At 45.5% G+C, this 22,416-nt stretch overlaps 1 protein-coding gene across 2 annotated transcripts; it reads right to left on the bottom strand.

Annotated features, from left to right (window-relative positions):
• Positions 1-16,617: 16,617 nt before the first annotated feature.
• On the bottom strand, positions 16,618-19,466 carry LOC119331359 (RPM1-interacting protein 4-like). Of its 2 annotated transcripts, none has more exons than XM_037604526.1 (4): positions 19,222-19,466; positions 17,314-17,820; positions 17,023-17,214; positions 16,618-16,882 (listed from the first exon to the last, which is right to left on the bottom strand). In XM_037604526.1, the coding sequence occupies exons 1-4, from the start codon at positions 19,225-19,227 to the stop codon at positions 16,853-16,855; spliced, it is 735 nt and encodes a 244-aa protein (XP_037460423.1). In that variant the 5' UTR covers positions 19,228-19,466; the 3' UTR covers positions 16,618-16,852. The 2 variants fall into 2 exon arrangements, with proteins under 2 accessions (XP_037460423.1, XP_037460422.1); XM_037604525.1 differs by lacking the exon at positions 19,222-19,466 and adding an exon at positions 18,068-19,187.
• Between the last annotated feature and the right edge of the window lie 2,950 nt (positions 19,467-22,416).

Below are 22,416 nucleotides of genomic sequence, written 5' to 3' on the forward strand. Positions count from 1 at the left end.
ATTTATTTATTACTAGACAGGAACAAAAGGCAAGGAACAAAAATAAAATTGGGTTGCCTCCCAACAAGCGCTATCGTTTAACGCCCCTAGCTAGGCATTGATAATTTCAATGATGCTCACATGAAAGACAAGAATTGAAGCACAAAAAAGAGTATCATAAAACACGTGACAAGCACATCTAAGTCTAACATACTTCCTATGCATAGGCATCTTATAGGCAAACAAATAATCATAGCAAGCAAAAAGTAGCATATGCAAGGAAGTGGAAAGAAACAATAGCAATCTCAACATAACGAGAGGTAATTTAGTAACATGAAAATTTCTACAATCATATTTTACTCTATCATAATAATTACATGTGGGATCATAAGCAAATTCAACAAAATAGCTATCACATAAAGTATTTTCAACACGATCCACATGCATGCAAAGTTGGCACTCTTCCAAAATAGTGGGATTAAAATTAACTAAAGTCATGACCTCTCCAAACCCACTTTTATCAAAAAACTCATAAGATTGAACATTCTCCAAATATGTGGGATCTAAAGTTGACACTCTTCCGAACCCACTTTCAATAATATTGCAAACACTATTATCAATCTCATATTCATCATGGGGCTTAAATAAATTTTCAAGATCAAAATAAGAATCACCCCAATCATGATCATTGCAACAAATAGTAGTTATAGAAAAACTAGCATCCCCAAGCTTAGGGTTTTGCATATTATTAGCACAATTGATGTTAATATAATTTATAATAACATCATTGCAATCATGCTTTTCATCGAAGGAACTATCAAGTATGGGTGCAATAGCAACGTTCTCATGTTTAACATAAGGAATTGTAGCAAATTCATCTTCATAAATATTGGCATCATGGCCACAAGAATAGCAAGCATCATGTTCATCAAGGGATGTTTCAAACAAATCATTGGAATCATAATTATCTATAGATTCATACATATCATTATTTTCTTCCAAAGCAGCGGTTATTCTTTCAATAAATTCCTTGACATAGATATTATGAGCATAGTTTTCATAGCAATATTTAAGTATGTCAAGATTTTTAGATTCGTGGAGAGTAATATCATACTTTTAAATCAAAGAAGCAACTTCATAAGCACCCTTAAAAGCAGCAAATTCTTCAATTTGTTCGATATCGTAGTAACTATAAACACCCTTTGCATAAGAAGATAAGATTTCATTATCATTAAACTCACATAGGTAGGGGAGGTATTTTTTAGGGTTCTTAGACCAACAAGTAAAATCATAGATTTCATAAAGATTGCAAGCATAACACAGCAATCTGTTTATTTGATCCCATAAGAGTCTCCCTTTTTCAGACAAACGGTGACGCACAAAATGGGCATGCTCATCTAAAGATTTCCCATCAACTAGCGTAGTTGGGGTTTCAGCACGAGCGCATAAGGATCAAAGATGATCCAAGTAGAACACTTTAAGTGGATCCATATCAATAGATTTTTAGCAAGCAAAGATGCAAGCAAATGGAAGGCACATGGAAACACAAACAAAGATACATACGGGAAGAAGGCGAAGAAAAGGCAAAGGTGAAGTGGGGGAGAGGAAAACGAGAGGCGAATGGCAAATAATGTAATGCGAGGGATACGAGTTTGTGATGGGTACTTGGTATGTCTTGACTTGGCGTAGATCTCCCCGGCAACGGCGCCAAAAATCCTTCTTGCTACCTCTTGAGCATGTGTTGGTTTTCCCTTGAAGAGGAAAGGGTGATGCAGCTTAGCGTAAGTATTTTCCTCCATTTTTGAGAACCAAGGTATCAATCCAGTAGGAGACTACACGCAAGTCGCCTAGTACCTGCACAAACAAACAAGAACCTCGCAACCAACGCGATAAAGGGGTTGTCAATCCCTTCACGGTCACTTACGAAAGTGAGATTTGATAGAGATAATAAGATAAATATTTTTGGTATTTTTGTGGTATAGAGTGGAAAATAAAGATTGCAAAATAAGTAGTAAGCTAGAATTGTAGATTGGAAACTTATATGATGTAAAGTAGACCCGGGGGCCATAGGTTTCACTAGTGGCTTCTCTCAAGATAGCATGTATTACGGCGGGTGAACAAATTACTGCCGAGCAATTGATAGAAAAGCGCATAGTTATGATGATATCTAAGGCAATGATCATGAATATAGGCATCACGCCTGTGACAAGTAGACCGAAATGATTCTGCATCTACTACTATTACTCCACACATCGACCGCTATCCAGCATGCATCTAGAGTATTAAGTTCATAAGAATAGAGTAACGCATTAGGCAAGATGACATGATGTAGAAGGATAAACTCAAGCAATATGATATAAACCCCATATTTTTATCCTCGATGGCAACAATACAATATGTCGTTTCCCTTTCTGTCACTGGGATCAAGCACCGCAAGATTGAACCCAAAGCTAAGAACTTCTCCCATTGCAAGAAAGATCAATCTAGTAGGCCAAACCAAACTGATAATTTGAGGTGACTTGCAAAGATATCAAATCATGCATATAAGATTTCAGAGAAGAATCAAATAATATTCATAGATAATCAAGTTCATAAACCCACAATTCATCGGATCTCGGCAAACACACCGCAAAAAGAGTTACATCGAATAGATCTCCAAGAAGATCGAGGAGAACTTTGTCTTGAGATCCAAAGAGAGAGAAGAAGCCATCTAGCTAATAACTATGGACCCGAAGGTCTGTGGTAAACTACTCACACATCATCGGAGAGGCTATGGTGTTGACGTAGAAGCCCTTCGTGATCGAATCCCCCTCCGGCAGATCGCCGGAAAAGGCCCCAAGATGGGATCTCATGGGTACAGAAGGTTGCGGCGGTGGAAAATGTGTTTCGTGTCTCTCCTCGAAGGTTTCAGGGTATAAGAGTATATATAGGCGAAAGAAGTAGGTCGGTGGAGCTGCGAGGGGCCCACGAGGGTGGGCGGCACGCCCTCCCCCTGGGGGGCGCCCCCCTACCTCGTGGCTTCCTCGCTGCTTCCTTGACATCCACTCCAAGTCTCCTGGATCACGTTTGTTCCGAAAACGATCCTCGCAAAGGTTTCATTCCGTTTGGATTCCGTTTGATATTCCTTTTCTGCGAAACACTAAAATAGGCAAAAAAATAGCAATTTGCACTAGGCTTTCTGTTAATAGTTTAGTCCCAAAAATAATATAAAAAGGTATAATAAAGCCCATTAAACATCCAAAATAGATAATATAATAGCATGGAACAATTAAAAATTATAGATACGTTGGAGACGTATCAGTGGCCTCCTCACCGCCGACCCTTCTTGCTGTGCGGCCTCGTCGATATGGTCAGGTAATCCACACCCCACCCAAACCATCCTCCTCCTTTCCCGTCCCACATGCCCTGACCGACGATGCGACAGCTTCCACCGAAATCACTGCCCTCCTCCTCCAATTAAGCGCCGCCCACAACCATTTTGCACGCAGTATAACGTGGAGCTCAGTAGCATGCGGCCGCACGCGTGCACGAGGTCGCTATGGCTGCCATGCGTGTCGACGGACCGATCTTGGATGAGCACCTCGTCTTCGAGGCCACCGCCGACACCGCCACGCGGTTGTCTACTTTAAAATACAGTTCATGCTATTTTCTCGAGGCCACCGCCAGTGCCTTCTAGTGATTTGTCCTCTGTAATGTTAATATGCAATCTGATGTTCAATTAACAATTTGATCCTCTGAAATGTAATGTTCAGTTAACACTTTGGTCCAACAATTGCTACATTTCGTAGTACTGTTCTCAAGCATTCTTTGTTTTGTTAACTGACTTATCTTCTAGTACATGTTTCTATTCTGCAATGTCGTGCTTAGTTAACTATTTTGGTTCATTTGGTCTGCTGTCCATTTAACTGTTCGGTTCAGTTTTGCAATTTGATTTTCATTTGATGTGCGTACAATTTTGTATTGTTATGCATGTGATACCAATCGAATTTGGTTGTACTCAATACATATTCTACTGATAGTATGGCAACTCTCAGTTAACCTGATCAAGATCTTCCTTATGTGTGTTGCAGGGAAACAATAGGAGACATTGCGGTTTACCATCGAGGTTTGTTCAAGCAGGGTCCTTTGGCTAATAGCACATTATTGTGTAGTTGCAGGAATCATTCTAATATTTAGGTTTCTTACAATTTGGTCTTGCACATGTAGGTCCTACTGTCAGAGGCTTAGACCCACTGTTCAACCCATTTTGCATATGGGGAAATGAGATGTCCATGAAGATCAGTCAAGTCAAGAAACTCAGAAAGATTGTTAGTATGAAGAAACTTGTGATGAATAACAGCAAGATCTTTGTTCGCACAATGAAGAAGACATCAGTCAACTATAGGACGGTACTAACTCTTTTACCTTGTTTTTACCCCTTACACCATTTCAAAATTTATAACAGCGATTTATGCATAGCTTTATTTTCAGTACTTTTCAAAGTAGTTCACCGATGATTACCTCTCGAACCACCTGGATGGTCAAGAGGCGAGGAAGGTATTCATTCAACACCCACGGTACAATATTGAAGTCTTAATGAAGAGGACAAAGGTTGGGCGAGCAATTATCCATAGCCTCTGGCCTAAAGTTGCAAGGAGATTCAACATCACTAAAGGCCCAATATTTGCCTCCCGCTTCTGTAGTTTCCCAGATGAGATTCATTTGTCTATTTACCATGTATGATGCTACTTTCCTAAGGTTTTTTATGCTGCATGTGAAACTTGGTGTTTTTGTGTAATGGCGTAACTGAGTGCCGAAGCTATCTGATGTAATTCGATTATGAAATCATGGTTGCTGTTATACGGATATGAAATATCGGGTGTGTTTTATAAGAAATACCAATTCGATTAGTACATGGATTATCAATAATAGGCTAATTACCCTACTTATTGGGGTTTTCTACTGTAGACGGTTACTCAGACAGCACCGTGGGCGATGAACTCAAACAACCCGCACGGTTTCTAGAAAGTAGGTGTGTTCGATCGACTAACAATCACACACGACTTCCGGCAGCGAATTGTTTGTGTTAGGCCACCTTGCACAAACGTTTCCACACAAAGAACTGTGTGTGATATACATACCTATGAAAATGTTTTCTTGGATTCACCGTGCAGGATGTACATACCTATGGAAATGATTGTGTTTCGATGCCTCGCCCGATCGCACACGAGCTCATTTGGTGTCCCGGGAGGGCCTATCCCCGACGGTTTCTGGGTCGTGTGGGAAAGACCCCCCTATCGCCCACACTCACTTGGCGACGGTTCCAAATGTCGTCACGGAAAGGGGTTAAAAACTTTTTGTATAGCACGTCATTTTACCAGTGTGTGGATGACACATTTGTCGGGGATATACCCCGCGGCGTAACCTGGCCGGAAGTATAACTCGGCCGGACTTGACGATTCACCGGCGACCCGCACTGACCAGACGATTTACAAGCAACCTGACTGGACATTATGATTCACTGGTAACCCGGCGGGCAGGACAGACAGATGAAAAGGCCCAAGGCTCAGAAGGCCGGTTCATGTTATGGTGGGCCGATTTAAGAGGAAAGGCGTGAGGAATACTTGTCTTACAAGGAGTTAAGACCTGGACTTGTATCCGGTTTGTATTAGAAGGTAGACTAGTCCTAATCCTAATAGGACTCCACATGTAACCCGCCCCTTCAACATATATAAGGAAGGACAGGTCTCTCCAAAAAGGGAGAAGCAAGAAGACACAATCTCTAGGACAAGAAGAAACAATCTCTAGGGCTATTGTGAAAGAGCAGTGCGTGCATACGCTGGCACTTCAATCAGGTCCTCCATGAGAGATTAAGACAAGAGGAGAAGGTCACGTGGAGACATCAGACATTTGATATGTTTTGATCCCAATATCCACGCTCATCCGACAAATAAATATCAGGGTTATTATTTATTACAATGGTGTCACACAAGGGGTGCGCATAAGTATTATTATTGCACTAGCACTTGTCCGTGATGTGCTGCTTAACGGGTACGTGCACAGATCGTCACCCCCGCTACATCAACACACGCGACTGCAGCCCAGTTTATATCTACATGACGAGGCCGAATCGTCCGTCCGTGCGGTTTTACCGGACCTGTGATCGACCCGTCCGTCTGCACCGGCTTACAACACCGGCCCGACTCATCTGTCTGCTCCCGTGGTCGACTCACTCGTGAATGATTTCAGTTTCACCTAGTCATCATCAACTTCATGGCGGGTTATTTCCGGCCTAAACGAATCAGGTGCTATCCATCTAAAGTCTATTTTATTAGCACGTATTATTTTTGTCAAAAAACAATTACTTTGATCTGTATATTTTTATATACAGGACAATCATTCACTACAAATGTGGTTTATACCATGGGTATGGAGCACGGGCTGACAATATTCCGCCCAGCGATAGTTCGTAACATATTACCCGATGAATGGACGCGCACAAGCCGCCGCCCGTATGGCCCGGTCTACATCAACGCACCGGCCACACCTACCTGCATGAGCTGTTTATTGAGTATGAGCAAGTCACATCTTGGGTAGCCCGTTTTTCTTTCAACAAATTGAAGGCAAAATTATCATCAACCGCCGTCTGCACTGAATGTCTCAATGGGCAGGCGAACAAGTCGCCGCCACTATAGTTTGGTTAATTTCAGAACAGCCAGTTGGGATGAACCGCTGACCGGATTACTGACACAAATTTTATGGAGTCATTTATAACCCGCCACGATCGACTTCAAGTTTCCATGGATCTATATTGCGTTATCAAACGCCAAGGATATACAATGAGTGTTGCGAAGATCGTTAACTCGACACCTTGCTTCCAGCTTTAACATATTACAAGCGTTCTTCTGTTCAACTATATGCCGGTTTATATCACGGTCAAATGTGGAGAATCTCAAGCCAATTCCTCGAGTCACCTTGAGACTCGGGGGCTACGATGACATGACTCAACAAATTTTGCTAGATTCAGCAAACTTAAGAACCCCAGGGCGATGGAGGGAAAGATAACCCGATCCCAGAGGCTACTGTTATATTGATGAAAATGTAAAGGCCGTCAGAAAATTTCTGGCTTAGAAAATATATGACAGTTACCAAATCCCGGCTCAATGAAGGAGTTCCGGGTCATCAGAAAGGATTCCGGTTTACAATCCGGTTCAAGGGAAATTTGTCTCCCACAAATCTTTGAAGCTCTCAAATCCGGTTTAAGAATTTCCGGTTCAAAAAAAAATAATTTCTCGCAAGTTCGAGTTTAAAGGCCGTCAGAAAATTTCTGGCTGAAATTGAAGATTCTGGTTTAAAATCTGGTTCAAGGGAAAGATGTCTCCTACAAAGCTTTGAAGATCTCAATATCCGGTTAAACATCCGGTTCAAGAAGAAGTTATCTCTTGCAAAAAAAATTAAACATTGCCAAAGAGAACTTGCTGCCATGATGCACGGTTCAAACATGGGCATCCTGCTTTATTGGTTTATCATATTATTGATCATTTGGGGGCTTCCTGCTTGTTGATCACAGCTGTGACTACCCTATTAATACGGCTATCAAGCCAATATTATCATAAGAGCACAACTCTGTTTACTTCGGTAATCCGGCTATCAAGGCAATATAATCATAAGGGGCCAAAGAGAGTCTGCTGCACAACATAGCTCAAACATGGGTATCCCTTGAGCACAGCTCACAATAATCACTTGGGGGCTTGGTCGTATTCGAACCATAGCTACACCTCTTGATCGGCGTAAGGCCACCAGGGAAATCACTTGGGGGCTTGGTCGTATCTGAACCATAGCTACACCTCTTGATCGGGAAAGGCCAAAAGGAAATCACTTGGGGGCCAAAAAGAGTCTGTTGCACAACACAACTCAAACATAGGCACCCACTGAGCACAACTGAAAATATTGCTTGGGGGCTCTTTGCTTCGTAACGAACAAAGAGTCTACACTTGTAATAGGCTATCAAGCCAGGCTTGGAAGCCAGGTGTATTCACCTAAAACCCCGGGTTATCCTGCCTTCTTTAAGTAAGCCACTCCGTCCAGGTAAACCTGGTATGACCCACCGAACGTTTGACAACTCAATCTCATAGACCCTGAACTTGTCAAAGTTAAAACGACAATTGATTAATGATTGAGGTCCATCTTAAAAGGCTTTGTGAAATGGTTTAACTTAGTGGCCTGGCAGCCCATGAAAAGCCTCGATTTTGGGCCTGGCAGCCCATGAAAAGCCTTGCATGTTCTTTCTCTGCTTTTATTTGCGAAGTTTTTTCTCCTTTGATGAGGTTGATAATATCTTATGATAAACCGACTTTATTGACCCGACTTGGCTTTCAACTACAAGTTGTCAATATATGATCAGTTATAATCCCGCACTTATTGACCCGGTCTGGTTTCAACTACAAGTCGCCAGTATTATATATGGATAATCCGGTGTTTATTACAACCCGGTACAGTTTTATCATAAACCGGCAAAATATGGAAGGAGTTATCAGTGCTCAAGATTGGGGTTATCACCCTTACTACAAAAGTTGGTAAACCAACGATGTGATTCACCCTTACTGGTATGATATATTTCATATTTGATTATTCTTAAGTGCAGCCTTGGTTATAAACCCGGGTTGTATGTTGGGCATTATGACCCGTCCGGCGGTAAACCGCCGGGACACTTTAAACTTGTTGTATGTAGAAACAGGTTGAATAAAGCATGATTATAAATCACCGGCGTTTATTAACCCGGCCTGGCTTTCGACTATAAGTTGCCAGTATGATAATAAATCATCCAGTGTTTATTAACCCAGACTGGTTTGGGATTATAACTTGCCAGTATATATTTGGATTGCGCCATTGGAATCATGTGCTCATAAATCATTGGATTATATTATTCAAATCTTCAAATAGCCAACATGGCTGGGATTTTATTATGGTTATCAGTAACCAGTATTATGATTAAGGTTTTCAAGGTCGCTTTAGCGCCATGGTTGTTATATTATCAATCGATATGATTTATTCTACAATTGAAGGAATAGTCCCGAGTCGCTGCAGGTTCACGACCCGGCACTTGGGGGCTACATTATTTAAGTTGAGATTATATCAAATATGCAAGTCTCATGTCGCTGCAAGCATGCACCATGACACTTGGGGGCTAATGCAAAGTCATTTTTTACTCACCTTATTGAAGATCCAACTCATCACATTGTAATGAGCCGGCCCTTGGGGGCTACCAATTGCTCCTGTCAACAATTCAAGTTTTTTGAGCATCAGGCAATTACAAGTCCCAGGTTGCTGCAAGCATGACAACCCGGCACTTGGGGGATACATAATATGGAGTATTCAGTTTTTACTAAGTGACTGGGATGAACAACATGGATTTCTTAAGTGGCAGTATTTATATTGAAGCAAGTCTTAAGCCATCACTTTGTTTTGTTCAAGACATGGGGGCTACAGATAATATGGATATAAGGGAGAAAAATCTTCAAATTCTCAGTTTTGAATAAACCAGATTAACCCGACATCATCAATAATCATGACCCGGCGTCATCAATAATCATGAACCGGCGTTGACAACAATCATGAACCGGCGTTGGCAACAATCATGACTCGGAATTATCAGCTTTATAACCCGCCGATTTTGGAAATCATAGCTTGGCAAGTTCTACATTTTCAAGCCGGCTGAATATCAGTTGAATATTTGAAGACCAATATTTTTCTCAAGTCAGAGCATTGAAGGCCGACTCAAATGGATTCTTTATTTACAATATTTATTCTACAAGCAAATTACTTATGAAGCTGGTCTATTGACCCGGATTTTCTAGAAGGAGGAAATGACAAGGACTTAAGGATGATTAGGTGCTGGTTTACAAGAATTCTTAACCCGGAGCACAACCTGTCAAATTTGTTCTTGTGTTTATTTTGCAGCATAAGTTTACCATGGATAAATCCAAGGTAAACTTGGGGGCTAATGTCAGGGATATACCCCGCGGTGTAACCCGGCCGGACTTGGCGATTCACCGACGACCCGCACTGACCAGACGGTTTACAAGCAACCTGACTGAACATTATTATTCACTGGTAACCCGGCGGGCGGGACAAACGGATGACAAGGCCCAAGGCCCAGAAGGACGGTTCATGTTATGGTGGGCCGGTTTAAGAGGAAAGGCGTGAGGAATATTTGTCTTACAAGGAGTTAAGACCTGGACTTGTATCCGGTTTGTATTAGAAGGTAGACTAGTCCTAATCCTAATAGGACTCCACATGTAACCCGCCCCTTAAACATATATAAGGAGGGGTAGGGCTCCCCAAAGAGGGAGAAGCAAGAAGAAACAATCTCTAGGGCTAGACATAATTAGGAGAGCCAGTTTACGGCGACTCCCTCATGAGCATAATGAGACCTAGCCACAAACAGCATGTAGGGCTATTCCGGATGATGGTTCCCGAGGCCCGAAGCTATCTAAATCCTTATGTTGCGTCTCTCGATTCCGCTCAACCCCTCTCAAGCTACTACAAAGATGCGTTGGCCTCACGACTAAGTCCTCACACTGGGACATCTGCCGTGACAATTCCATGACAATATTGTTGATCGGAAATGATGTAGAATTTCTGGAAAGCATAAAGGGTTGTTTGAAAGGAGTTTTTCAAAGGAAGACCTGGGTAAGGCTGCTTACATATTGGGCAACAAGATCTACAGAGATAGCTCAAGACACCTGATAAGACTTTCACAGAGCACATACCTTGACATGATTTCGAAGAAGTTCGAAATGGACCAGTTAAAGAAGGAGTTCTTGCCTGACTTGTAAGGTGTGAAGTTGAGTAAGACTCAAAGCTCGACCACAACATAAGAAAGAGAGAGGACGAAAGTCGTCCCCTATGCCTTAGCCATAGGCTCTATACGGTATGCCATGATGTGTACCACACCTGATGTGTGCCTTGCCACATGTCTGGCAAGGGGGTACAAGAGTGATCCCGGAGTGGATCATCGGATAGCAGTCAAAACTGTCCTTTGAGGAATAAGGAAATGTTTCTCAGTTATGGAGGTGATAAAGAGTTCGGCGTAAAGGGTTACATCGATGCAAGCTTTGACACCTATCTGGATGACTCTGAGTAGCAAACCAGATAGGTATAGTGGAGCAACTATTTGGAATAGCTCCAAGTGGAGCATGGTAACAACATCTACAATATGACATAGAGATTTGTGAAGTACATGGAGATCTGAATGTTGCAGACCCGTTGACTAAAACCTCTCTCACTAGCATAACATGATCAAACCTTATAAACTCATTGAGTGTTAATGAAATGGTGATGTGAACTAGATTATTGACTCTAGTAAACTCTTTGGGTGTTAGTCACATGGCGATGTGAACTATGAGTGTTAATCACATGGCAATGTGAACTAGATTATTGACTCTACTGCCAGTGGGAGACTGTTGGAAATATGCCCTAGAGGCAATAATAAATTGGTTATTATCATATTTACTTGTTCATGATAATCGTTTATTATCCATGCTAGAATTGTATTGATCGGAAACTCAAATACGTGTGTGGATACAGAGACAACAAGATGTCCCTGGTCAGCCTCTACCGGACTAGCTCGTTGATCAAAGATGGCTATGGTTTCATAGCCATGGACATGAGTTGTCATTTGATAATGAGGTCACATCATTAGGAGAATGATGTGATGGACAAGACCCAAACTATAAACGTAGCATATGACCGTATCAAGTTTATTGCTATCGTTTTCTGCATGTCAAGTATATGTTCCTATGACCATGAGATCATGCAACTCACTGACACCGGAGGAGTACCTTGTGTGTACCAAACGTCACAACGTAACTGGGTGAATATAAAGGTGCTCTCGGTATCTCCGAGGGTGTCTGTTGGGTTGGCATGGATCAAGACTGGGATTTGTCACTCCATATGATGAAGAGGTATCTCAGGGCCCACTCGTAATACAGCATCACAATAAGCTTGCAAGCAATGTGTCTAATGGGTTAGCCACGGGATCTTGTAATACGGAATGAGTAAAGAGACTTGCTGGTAACGAGATTGAACTAGGTATGGAGATACCGACGATCGAATCTCGGGCATGTAACATACCGATGGACAAAGGGAACTACATACGGGATTAGCTGAATCCTTGATATCAAGGTTCGACCAATAAATATCTTCATAGAATATGTGGGAACCAATATGGGCATCCAGGTCCCGCTATTGGTTATTGACCGTAGAGGTGTCTCGGTCATGTCTGCATAGTTCTCGAACCCGCGGGGTCTACACACTTAACGTTTGGTGACGATATAAGTATAGTTGAGTCATTATGGTGATTACCGAAGGTCGTTCGGAGTCCCGGATGAGATCCCGGATGTGACGAGGAACTCCGGAATGGTCCGGAGGTGAAGATTCATATATTGGATGAAGGGTATTGGAGTCCAGAAGTGTTCTGGGGGTACCGGGTGATGGCCAGCATAACCGAAAGGGGTTTTGGGGGCCCCGACAAGTGTTGGCGGGGGGCCTCATGGGCCAAGGGGAGGGGGAAAACCAGCCCACTAAGGGGTTGTGCGCCCCCCTCACCCCATCTCATGTAACCAGGATTGGCGGGGCACCCCCTCTAGGGTTCCCTCCACCTGGCTTGGGAGCAAGCTACCCTAGGGTTTCCCTTGGGGGCGCCCCATCTGCCTTGTGGCCGCCGCCCCCTTAGATGGGATCTAGGGCGCCCCCTCCTCCCCCTTCCCCCTATATATAGACAGGTAGAGAGAGGGCAGCTGCACCCATACGCATCTATACGTGCCACGACGCTGCTGCTCCTCTCCCTCATAGCCATCTTTTCTTCGTAGTGCTTAGCGAAGCTCTGCTGAGATTTCTCTACCACCGCCGTCACCACGCCGTCATGCTGTCGGAGGACTCGAGCTACTACTTCACCATCGCTCGCTGGATCAAGGAGATGAAGGCGTCATCAAGCCGTACGTGTGTTGAACGCGGAGGTGCCGTCCGTTCGGCACTTGGATCGGAGTTCGCGAGACGGATCGCGATTGAATCGCGAAGACGTTCGACTACATCAACTGCATTTCTTAATGCTTTCGCTTAGTGATCTACAAGGGTATGTAGATCCAATCTCTCCTCTCGTAGATGGTCATCTGCTAGATTGATCTTGATGAGCGTAGGAATTTTTTGTTTCTCATGCAACGTTCCCCAACAGAGGACGCCCCCAACCGCACGCTTGGATTGAAAAAGGCCGACCGCCATCGCTGACGCGTGGGCCCGAGGTCAGTGGTCGTCATTAACAAAGACGATGGAGGTAGTTGGGCGGCCGCCATGTGGGTACGCGGCAGACACCGAGAGGATGTGCGGCGCGTTCGCTTCACGTCCGTGCCGACGCATTTCAGCCGCAAATGGGCCCACGCAGACATGTTTTGGGAATGTTCTACGCGTTGGGCCATCACTTTTGCCTTGGGAGACACCGTTCATCCCGCATTTTAGTGAGAAGTCGTCATCATAGAGCAAACATAGGCTCCTGGGGGAAATATAATATTGGATGGGCCAGATATGTCTTAATTTGCCAAATAATTTTCCTTATATTTAAGTTCTGTAGGATGTACTAGAGATGCCTTATATCTTAGGAATGGGGTGGTATATCCAGCTCGGATTTTAGACTTGTCATACATGTATTATTAGGTAAACTCATTACACGAGGAACCAAAAATGTGGTACCGGATGAGTGTATTTTTCACACTCATACCACCATTGTTTAAACAGAATAACCCTGGACATTCCAAGAATATCACTGCGATCTTGTCACTAAAGAGTAATAAGTGCAAAAGATTGCAAATCCCATTATGTAGTTTTTTCACATGAAATGGACTATCATGCAAATATAAAGTGTGGAGATCAAGTCAAGCCAATTGGACGCGTTATAGATGATCCAACAAAGAAGATGATGTCTGGTACCCACTGATGTACCATGCGCCAGCAGGTCTATAACGTCATCCCCGACACACTATGAAAATCCCTAGGCCCCATTCGCAACAAAACAATCACCAAACCTATGAAGAGCAAAATAGTCGCTAGGATCACCACCACCATTCTGAGAAACCCTAGCCGCCGCCATCGCTACCGTCATCTCCATCTCCATAGTCATTCTCCCATAGTTTGCCATACTTGTAGTCAATTCATCGCATACGACGACATTGTAATACTCTATACAATCATTCATCTATCAATGTCATCTACAATATTTTTCATATGTGATTTGATTTCGATGTGTGAGTGATCCCCTCGGGCCATGGGTTGAGGCATAGCCTTGCAACCATATGTACTTGTGCACAAGATCATTGGTATTGACTTTGCTTAATTGAATGTTAGTTGTACATGTTATTCACAACAGGTTTGTCTTTGTCTTTCTCATTCTAATGCTCAACGGGTACCTGGTATGCCTTTGACCGATCTAGGAGGAGGTAAAGTGCAGGGACGCGTGAAAAGCTACACCGAACGCCGATGACAATAAGGATTAGTAGGGTAGCCAAAAGCAACTTCTTGGGGACCATCTACGCGGGCCGACAGATCTGGAGGGCGTCTACAAGCGGGCATGGTGGGCATGACGGCACCGGCTTAGGCACCGTGGTGGTGCCGTGGCCGGTCAGGAGGCGGCAGCCTGGATCCATCATCCAATCCCCGGCAGAGATGGCAGCGATCCGTGCACGAGATGCTTGATGGAGGTCCTTCGAACAGATCCAGGTGAAAACTTGCTTTCGACTTACTGCCAAAGCCGGCGGTGGCGGCGCTATTTTGCGACATTCCCTTCTTGAAGGCATCGCCGAGGAGAGTTTCAAGGTCACTGTTTGCTACCTCCGGGGGAAACCCTAGATCAGTAGATCGGAAGACAGCGGCGTTCTTATGTCGTTTCCCCCTTGGGGGCGTCGTTCTTGGAGGTGTGCACGGGCTCGAGGGACCAGTGGACCGCATCTTTGGTGGAGCGGCGCTTCATTCTACACATTAATGGCGAGGGATCTCGACGGCGTGGCACAGTGCAGATTCGGCATCAGATGTGTGAGGATGGACTCGCGCAGGAGGACGATGCCGCCTGGCGTCGTGGCGGCGTCGATGGCAGAGAGACTGGCGCGGTAGATGCAACAGTACAACTCTGAAGATGGATTTGTGGCAGGTGGCTGCGGCAGCCTTATACCCGGCAGGCGTCCTGATTGAGGAGTGCGTTGGACTGCTGGGTGCCCCATACCTGTCAGACGTCCTGATTGGGACCTCAGGTCTTAGCTGTTAGGTTTGGCTGCGAGGTCTGTTTGGTATTAGGCCCAGACTATCAATATCCCTATATCAACTGGATAGGAATAGCGAAAGATGTTTCCTAGATGGTGGCTTAGCCTTACTGTTGTATGACTTTGTAAGGTATTATGTGAATAATTAATAAAGTGGTTGCATGCATCGTCCAGATGCAGAGGCCGGGGGTCCTTCTCCATTTTTAAAAAGATGAGTGCAGTAATTAAATGTCTAGTGCGTTGGTCCGGAGAAATCCTTCAACTGAAGTAATCCCGCGCGATGGTAAGGACATTGGTTGGGCAATATAATCACGATGCAAGTGGTATCCCCAACCCACCAGGGTTCATATCCTGGTGCTCGCATTATTCCTGGATTTATTTCAGGATTTCCGGCGATACTCTTTCAGTGGGAGGAGACGTTCCCGTCGACGACGAGGCGCCTACAGTGACTTCGTAAATCTCAAGATGATATGCCGGCTCAGTCTCTCGGAGGTGCTCATAGGGGTAGGGTGTGTGTGCGCGTTCATAAGGATGAATGTATGCACGTGTATATGAGCGCTTGTGTCTGTACTTATGCTCAAAAAGTTGTTAATCGGTAGTGACGTCATTTGGATGAGTCCCCCCACATCTACACGTTGAAAACACATAATAACAATGCCACCATGACTATTGAAAATCAAGAAAATATCCTATGCGCAAGTATAGCCTCTTTGATTCGTAGGATTGCAAAAACACAGGAATAGGGAAAACGTAAGATTGAAATGGCATGTCCATTGGATTCCTATAGGATTTGAGTTTGTTTGATTGTGGCATGGGGAAAGCAAAGAATTTCTTCCAAGAGGTTGGAGTGGATGTTAGAATTCCTGTGAAATGCAGTACAAATAAATCCTTAGGAAAAAATCCTACAAGATTCAATCCTACGAATCAAACAAGAAAAATTCCTAAGGATTCCAATCCTTCAAAAATCCTATAAAAATCCTTTGAATCAAAGAGACCCTAAAGTTGTGAGTAAAGTCCACATGCCCTAGACTATTTCATACTCCCTCGTCCCAAAATAAGTCTGGCTGATTTAGTACAAAATTAGTACAACTAATCAACGGCACTTATTTTGGAATAGAGGAAGCATTATTGATCTCTCTTCATACAACTTGCGGTATTTGGTACAGAAAGCCAAAACTCTTAATGACAATGATAGCTTGTTTGAATCACTATCTACTAGCAGAACATTCCGTGGGTTCGACATTCACGTTCACCCTTGAAGAAGAAAAAACAGAAACTATCTGCAATCCGAAATTGGATTAAAGGTAATCAGTACCCAGTATTGCACTACAAGCCCCGCAACAGAATTCTAGTATTACAACAACCATGGCTGAACTCTACATTCCACATCAGAAAGAAATAGTAGGAGTATATTTCACAATCAAAAGAATATGAACTCTGCTGAGTGCCCAATGCCAAATAATGTCCCAAAAAATGGGATTACAGAAGTTCGAAGTTGAATCAATGGCAAAAACCTTCTTAATTTCACACAATTTACATTCCCAAAGATCCTCGCTTACTTTTCCCCATCATCATCTGTCGAACCACCCCTACTTGCACCACCCAAAGCACCAGCGACTCTGCAGGCGAAACCAACAGAGACTAATTCAGAACTCAAATTCATGGCGAGTCAGTGAGATCGATCACCGAATAAGAAAACGAGGATCAACACGAACAAACCAATGGCGACATGGGCATGAAGTTGTGTTGTGGAACTCACCGAGGAGACGTAGCCGTCGTCGTGCTGCCTGCGGCCGTTGCCATAGGCGACGTTGTCCTTGCCGAACCCCGGTGCCTTGGCCTGGGTGCTCTTCTCCTCCCTCACCTTGTTGAAGATGTGCGTGTAGCCGTCCGCCGACGCCGGGTTGGAGTCCCAGTCGCCGAACTTGGGCACCGCTGACCCCCTCGTCGGCTGCCATCGGTCGCAGCAACAACCAAAGTAAGATACAAGACATCACCTCCGCGCAAAGCCATGGCACACTGACCGGAGCAGAGCAGATCAGAGGCTTACCGTTTCGTTGCCCCGCGAGGCGCCCCTGGCACGGGACCGGTCCACGGAGTTGGCCACGAGGCCGTAGCCGCTGCCATCGGAGTACTCGGCCCTCGACTGTCCGTACGGGTGCAGCGGGGACGGCCCCGGCGACTGCTCCACGCTATACCCGCCTCCGCCTGCCCGTCCGCCGCCAGGGCCTCTTCTCGGCGGCTCGCCACCGGCGTTCCGGTGGTACGGGGACAGCGGCGGGGCGACCGCCGGCGCGTCGCTGGGCCGGCGCTCGTGGTGGTGAGCGGGAGGCGGGGAGGCAGGAGGGAGAGCCGGCCTGCCCTGGTCGAAGGAGCGGTTCGGCGACGGCGCGACGACAGAGGAGGAGAAGGCCTCGGGGTTCTCGACGGGGTCGTTGGGGTTGATGGGCTTGCCGCCCTTGCCCTTGCGCGCGTTGTCGAAGTAGAGCGTGTAGGGGACGTTGCCGTCGTTGTCCCAGTTGCCGAACTTCGGGACGTGCGCGTTCTTCTGCTGCTTCTGCATGCATGGAACAGAAGAAGAGTCAGCCACATGCTGCTTATTTCAGGGCACCTCGGGATTAAGAGAAAATCACAGCGATAACCATGATTTTTGTACTTTTTACGGACTATTTTTTACATTCAAAACACAGAATAAACACGCTAGAGAACTTGGGACCCAGTCCCAGGGTTAGAGAAAAATAAAGAAAAGAAAAGGAACAGCCTAGGGGACATCATCATTCCCTGACACAAGCGCTCCAACTTACCCAAGGAAGCTTCATGCTTGGTGATGATCATTAAGCCATGGTCTGAAGATTATTAACATGTGCGGGGACATCGGACATGTCAACTTGGCCCGGCCAAGTAGCAAGTGGTGGTCGTCGATTGGTACGACCGTACGACCGAGGAAAAAGGGAGCAAGAGAGAGTAGACCCCGCGCCACGGCTTCCAGGCACATTTTACACACTGTCATGGACTAATCAATGGAAAGTATACATGGACCAGTTGAATATGTACTAATCAAGAAGCTAATCGCATGCCGTGACCTCGCCACTTGGACGAGTTGAGGCCAAATTTCAGGGCGGGTTAATGCACTTCTAGATCAGGTTTGACAAATCTGTACTTCTAGATCAGGCCAGACTAAACGTCACATATCCTCCCATCGCAAGGTAGATAGCCAGGTAGTAGGTCTACCTCGCCGACACCTTCCAATTCCAAACCGAATCAGAAAATAAGGCAAGATTCGCCAACTGAATGATTGATTACGCACTAGTACAATTAAATCTTCATGTGATAGGTGAGGGTTAATACTATTGATATTTTCATGCAATTACTAAGAGTTAACCTGCCGGCATCTCCATAATTTATGGGATGATTAGCCTTTCCACCAGAATATATGTAGAGATTCACCCGCAAAATGAAGATAATATATGTGTAGGTTGAGATGACAGATCTTAAGTGGATCGAAAGATACGCCTCAACGGCCAAGGAAGACTTTTGTCACCGCAAACTAGCTCTGCGATTCATCCACACAAGAATTTTCTACAGAACTTGGATTATACCTGGTGCAATTCAAATGGTGCAGAAGAAAAGGAACAGGTTGGCTCTGGATGATCATGTCTTAGAAAAACTTTTAGCCTGATTAAGCTCATGAATGATAGTACCAGCTAAATTTCTCTAGTACTATAAGCAGCCAACAAGGCAACAGTCATATCATAGCGATTTTGCTGTTTCTCCTTCAGAAAATTCAGGTTCCGGTATCCCTATTCGAACCGTACCACGAGAAACTACTGCACCTGGTATCTCTTGCGACAATCAAGATAAAACCAAGACACCGTTTGCAGGAAACATATGTTCTTGCAGACCAAAATAAGGCGTCGAATCAAGGCTCGGAGGAGCTATGGAGAGGAAAGGAACTTACAGCCATGGCGGTGGTGAGCGATACAAAGAGCGGAGAGGGGGATGAAGAAGAGATCCGGGCGGCGGGGGGCTCTGTGTTCTAGAGGCGAGTTGGTCGAACGGTGGCTCAGCTCAGCTCAGCTCTGCCGGCGGGAGGGAGGGGGCGAGGGGGATATATGCGCTGGTTGTTTCTTCCTCGTGGCTCCTCCTGATGGCCTGCCTGTATGTTAGCTAGCTGAGTCTGAGCGTGTTGATCAGCTCAGGCCGGCAGGCGGGATTATAACTACGAGACAGGGACGGATGGTTTGGTTGCCTTGTTCGCTGGTCGTTCCTCTCGGCTTTTTGCGTAATCGCCCCTCGAATCATTTGTACTAAGCACTTTGTACGTACTACTTATAGATTAGTAGATTAGATAGAGTAATATATTGAGCACGACTCTACATTTTTCTATAGCGCAGCCGCTCACGCCACACCCACACACGTGTAGCTATTTGCTAAGCATGACACCGACTGGATCAACGCGGTGCCGAGAGGGACAATGGCGGCTACGTGCATTGTATTAGTGTGTGTATATGCATATCTCTGGTATTTTCCAATGTAATTAATGGCAGAGAGAAGCCTTGACACAATCAACTGCGTACGTGCACAAATCATGGTGTAGCAAATTCTTCTTTTGAACAGTGGGCAGACGCTCCGGCGTAGACGATCAAAACAAATTGATCGTATCGTATACTGCTTGCTCAATAAACAACTGAGTCACCCTGCAAAAAAATAAAAAAATAAACAATGAGTCATCTAGTAGAAAACACGGAAACCATGGGGTGTAAAGGGAGAAAAATGCTGGAAAACAGGACCGTTGACGCGCTCCTGCTCGCCAATATGTGTGCCCAAAAAAGTGCACAACTGGCCGTGGCCGGGCCCGGTCGATCTATTGAAAAATCCTTGGCAAGCGCTTGCCATCTTTGACCGCTCCCCCCTCCCAGCTCGGCCTTGGCATCACCGTACCACCACCGGTCGCCGAGGTCCACCACCATCCAGGCTAACAACCTCCGCCCCCACCGAGCCGCGATGCTTCCGAGCTCCACGCCGTTCGATCCCCGCCGTCGTGCTCGCGCGCACGCCTCGACGGCATTGCTACGGCGCACGGCGGTGTGCACGGCCGGCGACGCGGACTCTGCGTGTGGGTGTGTCTCGCCGGCTGTCGACCGACACGACGCCGGGCGTGTGGTGATGGTGGAGGCGTGGCGCCTGCGCGTGTGCCACCGCGTCGGGGGGTCTTGACGACGACTCGTTCCTTTTTTTTTTGCGCATGGACGACGACTCGTTCCTGATGCGCTGGGTGTTTTACGCGGGAGGGACGGGATCGAGCGGCGTACAGTTGAAAGCGTCAAGGCTCTCCGATGAGACGAAAGAGTCAAAATGATAATCAGGTCGGGAGACGGGAGGGATCGCTGGGTGCTCACTCTGTTTTGACATTTTCTTATTGTCAGACCGGTTTGACTTTGTGCCGTTCTCAAAGTCGCACACGTACTATCAAGCACAGCGATCGTAAAAGTCAGAGCCATGCCAACCGAGCCTAGCTCAGATTGTTAGTTCCTCTGATGATGGAACCAACCCATTAGGATTTAAGTCCTAGTCTTGACAGTGGTGGTAAAAAAAATTAGATTTATTTTACACCTTTCGACGATGTGCGTTGAGTGAAAGAAGATGTTCCCGTCGACTACAAAGACGAATGTGACGACTTTGTTAATCTCAAGATGTTGTGTCAGCTCTGTATCTTAAAGGTTTTTATAGGATACACCAGTAGAATGTGTGCGTGCGTTCATAGAGTTGAGTGTCTATATGTGAATTGGGTATTTGCGTTTATATTGTTTTCAAAAAATAAAAACTGAGCCGTATTAATGTGATAGCACTCGCGACTGATTTAGGCATTGCCGTATTAATGTGCCAGCACCCCCAACTAACACTATGAACACGCACACACACTCTACCTATAAAAACCTTGAAGAGACTGAGCCGTCATATCATCATAAGATTGTCAAAGTCACCACAGATGCGTTCGTAGTCTACAGGCATGTCTCCTCCCATTGAACGGACATTGCCGGAAGGCCTGGAATAAAGTCAAGAAAATGTGAGCACCACTGTAATATAAAACTTATACCCCAATGAACGGGGATATCAATGTCCTCTTAACCATTCAACCCCTGGTTGAATCACAATTTGGTCAATTTTTACAATGTTTCACTTTGAGACAAAACTAATATGCGAACTAAAAGGAAGGATTCCTTAAAAAACATATTATGAATATTAAATTCTTTAGATTATGGATATTATTGATACACGTGAGTTTTCTATGAAATTTTTCTTGATTGCAAGTGTCCTCTAGTTTTCTATGAAATTTTTCTTGAGTGCAAATTTTTCTTGAGTGCAAGTGGACGAGCAACCTGTAACGCCCCGAAACCGATGTACCAGGTGTCCTCTAGTTATTCGTTGTTGTTGTCTTGTCATTGCTTGCATGTCATGCATTGCATATCATGTCATCATGTGCATTTCATTTGCATACATGTTCGTCTCATGCATCCGAGCATTTTTCCCGTTGTCCGTTTTGCATTCCGGCGCTCCTATCTCCTCCGGTGGTCCTTTCTACCTTTCTTTCATGTGTGGGGGTTAAACATTTCCGGATTGGACCGAGACTTGCCAAGCGGCCTTGGTTTACTACCGGTAGACCGCCTGTCAAGTTTCGTGCCATTTGGACTTCGTTTGATACTCCAACGGTTAACCGAGGGACCGAGAAGGCCTCGTGTGTGTTGCAGCCCAACACCCTTCCAAAGTGGCCCAAAGCCCAGCTAAAACCTCCTCCATCATCTCGGTCGTTCGATCACGATCGCGTAGCCGAAAACCGCACCTTATTTGGACTCTCCTAACTCCCTCTACCTCTATAAATAGACCCCTTCATTTTCGTTTTCGGATCTTTCCCCGAAACCCTAGCTTCTTCCTCCTCCAGCCGACGGACACGTCCACCCTCTCGCCCGGACATGTCCGCCTCGTCCTGCGCCCAACCGCGCGCTGCCACCTGAATACTGCGCCTCCTCACTCTCCCCCGCGCCGCCGCGGCCCTGCGGGCCCACGGCCGGCCCGCCCGGCCCGACCGCGCCCCGCGCCTGGGCAGTTCCCTCGCCGTCGCCCGAGTGCATCGCGCCGCCGCCGAGCATCCGCA

The sequence above is a fragment of the Triticum dicoccoides genome, chromosome 7A, assembly GCF_002162155.2.
Source record: "Triticum dicoccoides isolate Atlit2015 ecotype Zavitan chromosome 7A, WEW_v2.0, whole genome shotgun sequence".
Classification (NCBI taxonomy): Eukaryota; Viridiplantae; Streptophyta; class Magnoliopsida; order Poales; family Poaceae; genus Triticum; species Triticum dicoccoides.